Source organism: Hippoglossus stenolepis, chromosome 3 (genome assembly GCF_022539355.2).
Source record: "Hippoglossus stenolepis isolate QCI-W04-F060 chromosome 3, HSTE1.2, whole genome shotgun sequence".
NCBI lineage: Eukaryota > Metazoa > Chordata > Actinopteri > Pleuronectiformes > Pleuronectidae > Hippoglossus > Hippoglossus stenolepis.
Genome location: NC_061485.1, coordinates 18413529 through 18426883, shown reverse-complemented (window position 1 = coordinate 18426883; position 13355 = coordinate 18413529). Strand labels below are relative to the sequence as shown.

General features: G+C 44.9%; 1 protein-coding gene across 1 annotated transcript in view; it reads right to left on the bottom strand.

Annotated features, from left to right (window-relative positions):
- The window catches only part of foxp4 (forkhead box P4), a 95360-nt gene that overhangs the window by 62697 nt on the left and 19308 nt on the right, over positions 1–13355 (bottom strand). The window contains exon 2 of the mRNA XM_035152123.2: positions 100–279. Coding sequence (XP_035008014.1) covers positions 100–270 — 171 coding nt within the window. The 5' untranslated portion in view covers positions 271–279. The remainder of the gene's footprint in view (positions 1–99; positions 280–13355) is intronic.

Genomic DNA, 13355 nt, shown 5'->3' with positions numbered 1-13355 from the left:
GGACATGGCTCAGGGGGGCAATCAGTACTAAAATAACTAGTCTTTATTCTGAAATTTGTCACAAAATGTAGGCTGTGAAACACACACATACACACACACCTGTTGTTGCTGCAGGTGCAGTAAGTCGACTGGACTGATCTCTCCGTTGGTGTCTCCATTGGACCCGCCCTCTCTACCTCCTCCTCCGTCTGATTGGCTGCTAAGGCTGCTGACTCCGTTCTGGTTGGACGGCGTTGTTCGAATTGTCTCAGAGGCTGATTCCACCATCATCACTGGCACCTGAGAGCAGCAGAGGGGTGGGGGGGGTCAGTGGGAGGTGGTGGTGAATGGCGCAAAAACAACACAGCGATTGAACAAAAGTGACCTGGGCAGTTGGAGTAGAAAGCCTTGCTCCGATCTGAGTGAACAAACAAGGCAGGAAACTAAAGTCAACACACGCTGAGAGAGAAAAGTGAATTGTGTGTGTTTGTGTACGTGTGTGTGCATGTGCACTGTGAAAAGGACTCTTAGTCGTGAGGCACCTGCACACAAACATGCCCCGGTGGCCACAAAGCAACACCTGAGGCAGACACTTTTTTCCCCCCTGCATGTAAATGTGTGTCTAGGAGCGTATCCATAGATTTGGATCAGACGTGCAGCAAATCTAAACTGACAAGGCAGTTAATACTCGGCTATATAGTTAAACAACACACACATTTCTCCAATAATCAGAGGTGGCATGTGCGCGCGCTGTGTGTGAGCCATGAGCAGGTTGGTCTTTGAGAAAAGATCTGTTTGATGCGTCTTCATAGGGCCTCTCTAATTAGAGCATGTTCCCTCTGCAAAAACCTGACAAAACGAGCCGTTCCTGGATGTGTTGTTGTTTTTGAGAAACAACGCCGTGCAAACACACAGGCACATTTGCCATCGTTAGGAGTCGAAGCGTGGGAGAGGAGACACAGAGACACACACATCCGCGTGCAGAACACACATAAGGCAGCTAATACAAAACAAAACAAACCTTCATGCAAGCACGCAGGCTGTGAACTCCTAATGACAAGCTCAATCTCGTCTTTCTGCCTCTTCCAGTTTTAGAAATTAACACACACGGGCGCATAGTTTTAAAGGGGAAAGTGCTTTTATTTCAGCAACCCGAAGTGGGTACACAAAACGCCATCGATGCACTCTACCCACCGTCTGTGTGCAGCTGTGTGTGTGTCTGTGTGTGTGAATGTTTTTCAGAGGCGTACAACCCAGGCCTTCTGGGGAAACAATAAAGGGCATTTCATGGGAGAATCTTTTGGGAGAAACTTTTTCTTTTCCTCTGAGGAATCACTGAATCGTCTGCTGTTGCCTCAACACAATGTAGATGAATAGAATTTTTTGTGCCAATGCATTGAGAGAAAAAAAGAGACATTTTAAAACTCCTATACCAATTTGTCTTTTTTCCAAAAAATGCCCGCTGCTGTTTTTTTCTAGAAAGACGTATTGCTGTAAAAAATTTTAAATGTAATTTTCCAATGTTTTGAGCAGCACAAGCCAAATTCTGGTCACAATCATTTGGGGTAGCATCAGAAGTTTCAGAGGTCAATTTCTCAAGGCCTCCTGAAACAGCGGTTGCCACGGCTAAGGCATTAAAGCCCCACACTGGCTTCTGCGTGGACCTTGTGCTGAGACAGATTTTGTCGAATGTGTTTTTTCATTTGGGTGAACTAACACACTAGGTGCTAATGGACAGTTCAACGCTTTAAAAGCACATATCACACTGCAGTATTTTTCCTCCCCATTGACTCTCCCCTGTCCTGGCACCCATCTGCCTGCGAAGTTGAGACGGAGAAGTCGAGCTTCATCGTCACACTTGAAGCTGTAGTCACTTAATCTCCAACCTCACTTCTTTTCCCGACACTCCTTCCACTCCTTCTGTCTCCTCCCACCTTCATCCAGACCTCTCCTAAGTCAAACTGCTCCCTGAGGTAATATTATGAAGCAAGGCATCGTGCTGAGTGATCAACATATCCCTCTGCACAGTCCACTGACTTTGTACTGCAGTAGAAACTCCTCACATCATAACACGTCTCACTAAGCATGAATCACCGGCCCGCTATACATAGCCCACTCTCTATAGCTCTGAGCTGTAATGTACTGTACACCCATCTGCTTCTTACTCTTCCTCATTGACCTTATTAGCAATGAGGGGAGGAGAGATAAAGACGGACAGAGAGACAGAGTTCGCAGGTGGACAAGGACCTAATGGGAAAGTGGGGAGTGTGTAAAGACATGAGCGCATGCGCTCTCTTTCACACAGTCACACAGGCAATGTGGTATGCTCCTCTAAAGGGTGTGTACTTTGTCATATCCTGTAATGGGTGTATATAAGCTGGTGTAATGGAGGTCGGGAAAAAGGCAGGGGCATAAATCTACCCTGAAGTCTCTGATTAGGACTATAATACACATATACACAGTGCTTTAAGTTTAAGTGTTTCTGGTAGCTGCCCGTGCATGAGGCCTGCCTCAACCTGCCACTCACTCCTCCTGTGTGTCTTTTTCTCCCTCCCTCCATCTCTCTACAAGCTCAGACCCCCTCCAGCTGAACCCCTGACCTGAGAGAGTGTGGGGAGAGACATTCCCACTACCCCAAGGGGACCAGGCGAGGGAGGGAGGAGGAGCGCAGATCAGAGAGATAAAGAATGTGTTTGGAGGAGCGGGAAATAAAAGACCTCCTTTGCCTTTTAATTGGGATGGAGAAGACAAGAAGGGAAATGGGACTCAACATGTTTCTGATGACTCGTGTGTGTGTGTGTGTGTGTGTGTGTGTGTGTGTGTGTGTGTGTGTGTGTGTGTGTGTGTGTGTGTGTGAGGGTGTGTAAGAGGCTGACACCTGCCTTTGTACTGTAATGGATTAGCTCACAGCACATGCTAGGTGCATGTGTTTATGTGTGAGTCTGGTGTGATTGACGAGCGGAGCAGAGATGGGATGGCTCCTGTTTCGACACGTACGCTGGTTCAGATGTTCCCGAAAATTTTACACTAATAATAATTGCAATGCAACTCTCCCTCTGTTCCTTCCCACTGCTCCGGGTGTGTGGAGTTCAAACAGGCCGAGCCAAATGCCCAGTGAGCTGGCTCACTGCGGCTGACTCTCAGGCTTTGTTGGAGGGATTGGCTCTGTCAGATTCCTCCTGGTCACTGCTCGTCAGAACTGCAAAGCCAGACCAGTTTGACTTTCTGTGAATGGGTGTGTGTGTGTGTTTGTGTGTGCGAGCAGGAGTTGTGTACAGTGTGTATTTATGTGTGCATCTGTGTTTACAGCAGCTTAGTGAGATAATAAGTCTTTATCATGTTATGCCTCATGTGGGAATATTTCCAGCGGTCCCAGAACGCCTGTTCTGTTTCCTCCGCCTTGCATCAGCTCACAGGAACGCTGCTTATTAGGCAAAGAACTGAGGGAATAAGGGTGGGAGGGAAAGTGTGGGGAGGAGAGAGAGGGAGGGAGGGGGTTGAGGGAAAAAATTGTCTGTACTAGTATCTACACTCCATCATCTATCTACTTTCATCTGACTCTTGAATTATCAGTCTTTCACCTACTCTCGGCACGCTGTCTTTCCCCCCTCTGGTTATACCTGGTAACTAGTGGCAGATTCAGCCCCGGGAAACATTAAAGTTTTCACCCTGAAATAGAATCCACATCGGTTATTTCTATAATCTTTGATAGTTCAATCAATATTTGCGAGCAAAGGAGACACCGTAACCGAGGCAGAAATCTGAGGAATTGGAGCTGTAACCTGTTTGGTAATCAGGAAACAGAATTTAGAGGAGCCTCTGTTGACAATGAGAGGCTGCGTGGATTCATAAAATATTTGGTTTAGCTGTTACACCGGGTTATGCTTTATTTCTTTTTTTTTAATTGACAGTCACAAACTAAGAAACACATGTGCCCTGGTTGGTGCCATTGTGCTCACAAAATGTCCTATTTACTGTCAGTGCAGCAGCTCCAGGGTTTGTCTCAAAAAACAGTCTTTCATTTCTGTGCTTTGACAGGGACACAAACGCTGACATACAAAGACAGATCATAATTTCGTAAACACTTACACACCCATATTCTCATACTCTCACAGTGAGAGCTGGCAAAGGCTCCTCCACTAAATAAACTGTGACACTGGCCCCGGGGGAATCTGTTTTAACCCCAAACCCCAGAACAAACCCAGCTATCAGCTCAGCTGGGCCTTCATGTCTCTATTAATCACTTCTTGGGATTTACAAGTGAGCGAGGCAATGCAGGAACACTGAGCAGAGAGAAATGCAACGCGAGATAAATAAATAAGACACAGTGAAGCAGCGAAGGAAAGAAAAGAAATAAGTTAACACAGGTCGCATTATTAATCTGCAGCTGTGACTTGGAGAGACAAGGTGTTCTCGTATAATCATAGTTTCAGGGCAGAGTTTCCACCAAAGCCTGCGCCTCCTATATATCCTGCCACTAAAGCGCCCTCCGCTTTATCTTTTCATGCAAGCAGATATTTAACTAATTAGGCTACCTTGTGCACGCTGAGACATGTTGATTCAAAGAGCAGGATCACCCTAAATGTGGTTAAAATAACGTCAGAAGAAAGTGTGCGTCACTGCAATGCACAGCAAAACGTGTGATTTTTTTTAATTTTTTTTTTGAGATATACATTTTTACACGGCCCTTTTGAAGCTTTGAGATAGTATAATTTGATGAGTGAATTGCTAAGGAAAATTAATAATTGACATTTGATTGGAGGTTTTGGATTAAACATATATATGTATTTTTCCAAAAGTGATCGATAGGCTTAAATTTACATTTAGTACATACTAAAGTATCATATTATAGTATATTAGTATTTTAGCCTATATGTTTCAGAAGTCTTCTGTAACATCCTCTACTCTCCTGACTCTAATAGAATGACAGAAGGCAAAATGAGAAGACGAGAGATAGGAGGGATATCTGCGTGGCATTTCTGGGCTGACGTGCATTAGCTTCGGTAAAAGAGAATGAGGTCAGAGGGAAGCTGAAGAAAAAACACACACACACACATTCTCGCACAAGCAATCGCACACACACTCCTGAAAACCAACTGCACAATTCTTTTTTCCATCACCTCCCCTGTCCACGTTTGGTTGTTTCCTCAGCGGCTGGCCACATGCTAACATGCTAGCCAGATTTGCCGCAGGATACAAGAGCGGGGTGGCCAGGTAGTCCCTCACACAGAGCTAAAGCTAGCAGCTAGCAGCTAACAGCAGCGCTCCAGGCTATTCTGGCTGCCAGCCAGCGCTAACAGGTTGGCTAACAGCAAAGGGCTAATGCTAGATGTCTGCTGAGGCCCTGGCCCTGCTCCAGTGCTAACAGGTGAACTCCATTATCCCGCAGACAGATAGTCAGATGTGGGCCAATATCTACTACTGGCTGGCTGCGCTCACTGGCTTCAAAGAGCATCATCCACCCAGAGAGAGGGGCTAGCAGCGTAGGCCTGTAGCGCTGTGACCTGCAGTGTGCTGTGCAGCTGGCTAATGAAGACGCCAGTGCTGCTGTTGGGGAGTAAAGAGAAGATGAGAAGGGCTCAGAGTGCAAATGATAAGAAAGTCCTCCGCTGCATAAACAGAGAAGTTCTTCTATCCTTCTGCACGATTGTCTGCCACATGATGCTCAGTTTGTCTTTCAGTGGGCGTTCACGTGTGTGTCTGTGTGTAGCCTCAGCACGTGCATGTGTGTTTTTATTGGCTGTACAGTATGTAACCTGCCATATAGGCTTTTTTCGCCCCTCCTCTCTAACCTGCATGCCCGTGTGCATGTGTGAATTGTGTGTCTGCTCGCCCAACTTCAGTTCTCTGAAGACAAAGTCCCTGTTTACAGAGCCCATAAAGATTAGCCTCCCTCGGTCAGGTGGGTTCTGGAGCCATAGGTAAACACACAGCACATTCCGCACCGATGAGATCGCTCCGTATGTGTGTATGACCGGGGCAAACATACACTCCTGCCTTCATCTCGACCCTTCCTTTAGAGTGCAGTAAGTGATTTACCAGCTTGCAGACTGCTGTCTGTTCGAAATACTGAAGACAGACACAAAGATATGCACACATACACACACAGCACACACAAATATTTGTAGAAGGAGCGGACTTCGTGCACACCTCATTTATCAGGGCCTAAAATCACGAGTTGTACATTCCTAAAGAGGTAAAGCGCACGCGTGTGCATGTGCGTGTTCACGTGTGCCAGTTGGAAATCATCCTGTGATCATGAGGATGAAAAAATACCCAGCTTCCCCTTCATCTCTCCTCCCCTGTCCTGAGAGGTAATGGAGGCTCAGGTCAGGCTATGACAGTCCACATGGCTAATACGCAGATTGTATTTAACATGGTGGAACAGAGGTGAAGAGGGGAGGTGGAGGAATGGAGGGCAAGAGGCAGAGGAGCTCGGAAGAAAGCGATGTGCCTTTATTTGGATCTGAAACCAGCTAGAGCGCCCCGGAGCAATTAGCAGCTCTGTCCTACGAGAGCTCTTTATTAGAATGACCTTCACAGCGAGGGGGGAGGAGGGGAGGGACGGAGGGTGAGAGACGGAGAGAAGAAGAAGGAGAGAAATTTGGAGAGAGATGAAAGGGTGTCGGTGGGGAAATGGACAAACGACATGAAGGTGAAAAGATGACTAAACTGAGACTTATGTACACAGAGATTTAATTTCCGTATTAGCGCGAGAGACGTGCTGATGGTGTATGAGGAATTTGATCTGTTTGACCCTTAGTGCACCATCTACCAAAAAAACTGGGTGAGAATTTATAGATTTACCCACACGCCAAATTTCAGTTTTTAGTCTGTGAGGCATTTGTGTGTTCAGGTGCATGTGACCTTTCAGGAATACATGAACGCTCCGTCCTATTAACCACATAAAAATATACTCCTTTCCTAACGCCAATATCTTCCACCTTCGCCAAATAAATGACTAACTTCCTAACTTTAATTACATGGGACAATTTATATTTGAATGCATGAAAAAGTCAAAAACTGTGAAAGGAGTTAAGTATATTTTCCCAAGAGGCAAATTTGTTGTAGTTTCCTTTGAGTGAGACATAATTTCATGTATGATCAAAATTTGCATTACTAAGGAAGATGAAGTGAAAAGATTTATTAACACCTGAAAATGAGCAACAGAGTCTTACAATAAAAAAGGGGGTCAAAATGGATTTTAAAACTAGTGGTGTAATATATATAAATAAATAAATATCAAAGTGGACATGATATAATTTCATACATTGGCTTTCAAGTCGGGCACTTTGCATTTCCTAGTTAATTAATAGATTGGATCAGAGCAAGTTTAATCAAATATAATTGAATAAGTCCAAAGCAAAAAAAAAAAAAGGCCAGACTTTAAAGGAGACATGCAGAGAAAATGATAGCATGTCCACTTTTCAAATTAATTGAATTTTAGTACTTTTGAACTTGGTCCAAGCTGTTACAGAGGTAATTAATTCATACCCTATCCAAAAGTGCTAAAACAAGATGATATCCCTGAGCATTCAGTGTAGGAGTGTAGACACACACACACACACGTTTTTTCTTTCAAAAAAAGCAAAATAAAAATCAACACTGTTACACCAGTGACAGTCTGTAATGTATTCCATGTAATTGTTAGTTTTCTTCTTCTTCTTCTTCTTCTAGTCTTCTTGCTCTGTTCTCTTCATACTTTTGTCTTACAGGCCACAACTAAAATATTAATAATTTCTCAGGCAGTTCTCATTGTATTAAAAAATGTCTGCTTTATAATTTATCAGAGAAAGAAAAATCTTTGTTATAGTGACAAGCATGCTAATTAATAGAAGTAGAAGGAACATTGAGAGAAGTCATACTAATTTGGAACATGCTAATATTAATAGAATAATTTATGGCACAGTATAAATAAATTAATAGAGTAATTCGTTTGAAAAAGGGATGCCTTCAATTCAATTTAGGAGAAAAGAGCAGAAAAAAATGTCTGCCTCCTGGACAAGGACATTAATAACAGTGCTCGATCACCAGAAAGAGAAAAAGGAAAGACAAACTAAACATGCACGGTTCACTTTTAAAGTGCATCAATATTTCAGCCACTTAATGAAAATTGGATGAGCAACACTTGTATTTCCTGCCTTGTTATTTTTATTTGCTGTTTAAGGAGTTTTTGACTGATACATAAGAGTAGAATCTGCATATGGCGGCTTACTTTTTAATTTTTTTAATGAGATGCCTCTTACTCTTAGCCACTGGCTTCATGTAAACTAACAGCTGTGTGAAAGGCAGCGAGTGAGAGAGGCTGAGAAATAGAGGAAGCGAGAGAGAGAGAGCGAGAGAGAGAGAGAGAGAGAGAGAGAGAGAAAGTAAAAAAGACGGAGAGTGAGAGAGGGAGAAGTGGACTGGGTCATTACTATCCTTATTACTCCTCATTAAAATACACCCATCACAAAGACATTCTGCTGTGTCTGTGTGTGTGTGTGCGTGTGTGTATGTGTGTGTGTGTGTATGTGTAAGCGTGCGAGCCTGCGAGGATACGCATGTGACAGAGCATGTACGTGCGCGTGCTTCTGCTGTTCCTGATGTGCACGTGTGTCCGTATGCAAAAGTGACAAAAAAAGAACAATATAATTGGAGAAATGTACGCAGTAATAATAGGTATTCAGAAAATGATAATTCATATTAAACAGGGTGCACAAAGTCAGCCTCATTTGCATGTTTTAGATTATATGCATTTCAAAAGTAATTTCCGCAGGGCATATGAATGACATTAATTCCCGGGCGGGTTCTGCTATAGACCTCAAACTATCAAACACTCAAACATTTAACAGATGAAAAAAAAGAGGGAGCTGGTGCCTTGGCAAGGGGAGATTTCAAGGTTAAAGTATTTGAATGTGAATTTTTAAACTTCTGTCTTGGTTTGTTTAAAGTTGCTCCACAGCTAGACTAAGACTTCCATAATTTGGAGACTCATTGAACCACAAATGTTTTTTTTTTTCTTACTCAGCTCTATGTTTGCATATGTGTGTGTGTGTGTGTGTGTGTGTGTGTGTGTGTGTGTTATCCTGTACCAGTCCGAGAAAGATACCTCTCCTCCTAATCCACCACTGTTTCCTCAGCAATAAGCCTGAATTGGTCTGACTCATTTGTGAGTCATGTGCTCGTGTCACTCCAGAACCAGACTGTAGCACAGTCCAACAGAGGAAAGGGAAAGAATATAGACAGAGCTCCAATAGAAAACATGAACTGACCCTATAGCTGATGGAGGGGAAAGAAAAAGTGATGAAAAGGATGAGAAACAAGGATGTGGTGAGGGAGGGGTGCAGGGACAATAGGAGGAGCAGGGGGAGACGGAGAGGGAGACAGAGGGTTCCCTCTCCTCGTGTGTTCATGCCGAGAGGAAGACCCCGGGGCAGGAAACAGGCTGGCTGAATGTGTGATTCCAGTGGAAAACTCTGGATGCCATGGACAGCATTCTTTTCTTATTAGGGAATCTGTTCTGCAGCCACAATATAGCGCCTGACTCATTACTGCGTATGTGCGTCTATCAGACAGACACACACACATGCAGACCATCAAGATGTTCTCCACCTGTTATTCTCGCTAAGTTTTGGCCGACGCACAAAGTCATAACTGCGGAGAAGGGAGGGGCGGACAGCCAGAAGAAAGCAGATACGAGAGGAAAGCTAAAGCGCTCAGCACGTCTGTGTCTTGTTTGTGGTTTGTCTTCATCTGTAAACAGAGCTGCTGCTGTGAGTATGTTAGCATGTCATTATCTCATTAAGAATTGATGGCTTCTGCACAGACGGTTCAAACTGTTTTGGTTTGGGAGCATTCAGCGACTGATGTTGTACAAACACAACAACCGCAAAAACACATATATCCTCAGCGCGGCTGACACACACGAATTCAAGAAGATGCTAGTAAACTGTAAGACATGCACCCTCTCTTACTAAACAGACTCCCTGCCAGTGTGCTTCGGAGGATGCATTGACGGGCAAAAAATGGGCACTTCTCCCTCTTCATCCCTGCAGACCTCTCCCCTGACCACCTTTTCTAGCTGCTGATGTGTAAGCGCTGTCAATGATGTGGAAGAATTAGAGAAAGCAGACTTCAGACACTTAAGGAGGGAGTGAGGAGGATGGGAGAGTGTGTCAGGGGGCAGTAAAAAGGGGCTAATTGGGGCCTGGGAAACATGTTTGTTTTCTCTCTTGTTCTTTTTTCCCCCCTTTCATTTTTTTCCCAGCCAGTCACAGCAGATCTGTTCATCTGAGGAGGACGAGCGGAGAAAGCAAAGAGGATTAGATTCTATGGATGCATGAAGACACCTACGTGGGCAGATTTGACATGCCATAAGGCAGCGGCGGGGTGTGTGTATTGAACAAGATTTGTCCGTCTTAACCAAATGACCAACAGGGTGCTGGGCTCTCCACCGGTCCACTCTGCCCTATCAATACACCGCTGCTCGCTCTATTCAGCAGCAAAGAGCCTTCCTATGGCTGCAGCTCCACACTGGATCAATGTTATGAGCAATGCAGACAAACTGCTGCTAAACAGACTGGCCCCTGCCTCGAAGGCCCGCCACCGCACTGGCTCCCCCAGGCTTGGATAGTTCCACTAATGGAGGTCTCCGGCAGGGCCCCCGAGGACTCCTAACCACCAAACAGGCCCCCAAGGATTAACCCCCCTGTTCTCTCTTCAGTTTCTCTCTGACATCCCCCTATCCCTCAATCATTTCCCCTTTCACATGGTGATATTGACCTAGTGCGTCTTTAATCAGGACCAGTGACATGTCCCTAAGCGTGCATTTGCATGTACTCACATCCATACTAACATGGAGTCTACAACTGCTGCAAAAGTAAAAGACTGTAAAAGTCCAGCTCGACTGTATCAGGGGGTGAAAAAAAGAGAGAACAAAACCCCTCTCTTGAACCCCCCCTCCTGAACATTGCTGGGATCTCTCACCACATGACTCCTGACTAGTCATTCTCCTCGCCCCTACATTTGTCCTCTTTAATAACAGTGAAAAAAGCAAGAGATGAAAAAAGAGCGATGGAAAGAACCTGCATATTTGTCATTTCCGATTGTTTACCTTTTTCACGGCAAATTGATTTTTACATCTCCTGTTACTGGAAGCTCTCTAGGCTCGACTGCCAGGCCTGTCTGGCTCTGGCCTCGGCTGCCAAGCCCGTCTTTGGGCTTTATGACCTGGCTCTGGGGAGGACTTTTAAGGCTTTCAACTCACAAGTCATTTCAGTGATACAATACTACTTTTGTCCCAACCACCTTTGTTGTTTTCTTTCTCTCTCCTTCGCCTCCTGCTCTCTCTTTCTTTTCTTCTCCTTTCATCTCTCACTCTCAAATCCTTTATCATCAGCTTGGGTGAGTCACAAAAGCCTCTTTTCTTGTCCATACCTGTTTGTTTGCAGAAAAGGTGGACTTGTTGCATCATGATGGGCTGACTATCTAAGAGAGAAGGCGTGCTACAGGACACACACACGCACTAAAAACCCTCCAGCTGACATTTAAGGCTTGCTGTGGGGCGAGTCAGGTTGAAGCAGGCTAGAGTTTCACTGTGGTGGCCGGGGCGGCTCGCTGTGGTTCGGATCTTCCTGGGTTCTGGTGGAGCTGAGGTTTGCCTGCAGGGACCTCCAGTGAGCCAGGCAGCAGGCCTGAGCTAAACTGAGGCCACAGCCAGGAATAGTCCTCAGTGCAGAGGGCAGGCCTAATGGTGTGTTTGTAAGGGCGAACCCAAACAAACAACCTGCAGTTTGAATTGAAGGACTGAGGGAGGCTGAGGCCAGATGCTGTCGAATGGGAGAAACACACACAAACACACAGCGTGTATGTATACAGAGGAGCAGAGGCTGAAATAGACTTGTGGCGAGAAGAAGTGCACCATGTACCTCCAGACTAAAGTCATGGCATCAACCTCAGGCCCCATGCACATGTCTGAACTTCTGCCTTACATAGCCTCTGTGTGCGTATTGTGTGTGTGTGTGTGTGTGTGTGTGTGTGTGTGTGTGTGTGTGTGTGCTCTTATGCTAACCGAGGTCCCACAATTTCTCTCTATATTCACACTAATGAGAGAAAACGGCCAGAAAACCTCTTCTGTAATTACTCCCCAGGGAGCCAGGTCTCAGCATGGCCACGGTGCATAAACAAATACACACCCACACACACAGATGTACAGTATGCTGACATGTATGAAACAGCACAAGGCTGGCATTTTAATGTGTTCACCTGTTGAAAAGTGGGAGCACGTGTGAGGGGGAAAGAGAGAATAATACCAGTAATAATACGAATATCATTATCGTTAAGGGAGGTGAGGACATCTGCTAATTAGATGTCTGCCAATCAGGTAAGTGTCTGTGTGTGTGTGTGAGCGATGGGGGAGGAGACTGATAGAAAGAGAGAGAGATTAAGGGGATACAGAAGGTCAATGTTTTTATAAAATTGCTGTCGTTGTCATGTTGCATCACTTCTCATATCTGACTTTTCTGCATTTTACAGCACCTGTATGTCAGCCAGTGTTGGCCTGCAGCGGTTTCTGACATGAACAATAGTCTTATTCAGTGCACACACACACACACAGAAAAAACACCATATTTGAAAACCTGCTCACGCTCAGACAAAGAAGCCGAGATATATGACAAAATCATCAAATCAAATCAAATCATCATTTTGTCTGTCTGAGACTGAATATTTGAGAAAAAGTCGTTTTGGAGGAGCGCACACACACACTCCCTGCTCAGTGTTTGTGGTGGCGAAGCACAGCTGGTAACATCTGGATGTATTTTACAAGTGTTTACATTTCCAAAATGCTGAAAAACTACACAGAGAGAGGGGAGAGAGACAGAATTCTGAAAAACACTGCAGGTGCCAGAAGAGTAATAAAGAAAGGAGCAAGTCCCAAAAGCAGATTGTTTAAAATCTATCACAGTGGAGTTAGTTCACTGACATACACACAGACACACACACACATGCTCGTAACCGTTGGCCAACTGCAGTTATTGCCATAATCCTAGTCCAACAATAACAGACATCTGGTGCACTAATTGGCAGACTACAGCTTCTACGTCTACGTTTTTGTCCCATCAAGCTTCCCTTACTGCAGCCACTCAGATGAAAACGGAGACTGCATCAGTGTGTCCTTACTGCTTACCAGCTGACAACCACTCTTACGCACTTACTGCTACACACAACAGAGCAATTTCCGCCGACACACACACACACGCGCAACAGCTGCATTTCCATTTTACTTCCCCTAAATGACGAAAACACAAAAACAGTTGGACTCAGCCTAATCAAGACTGACATCGAGTACAGCTCTGTGAGATGACGTCAACAGTGATGAGATGCGCGCACGGACA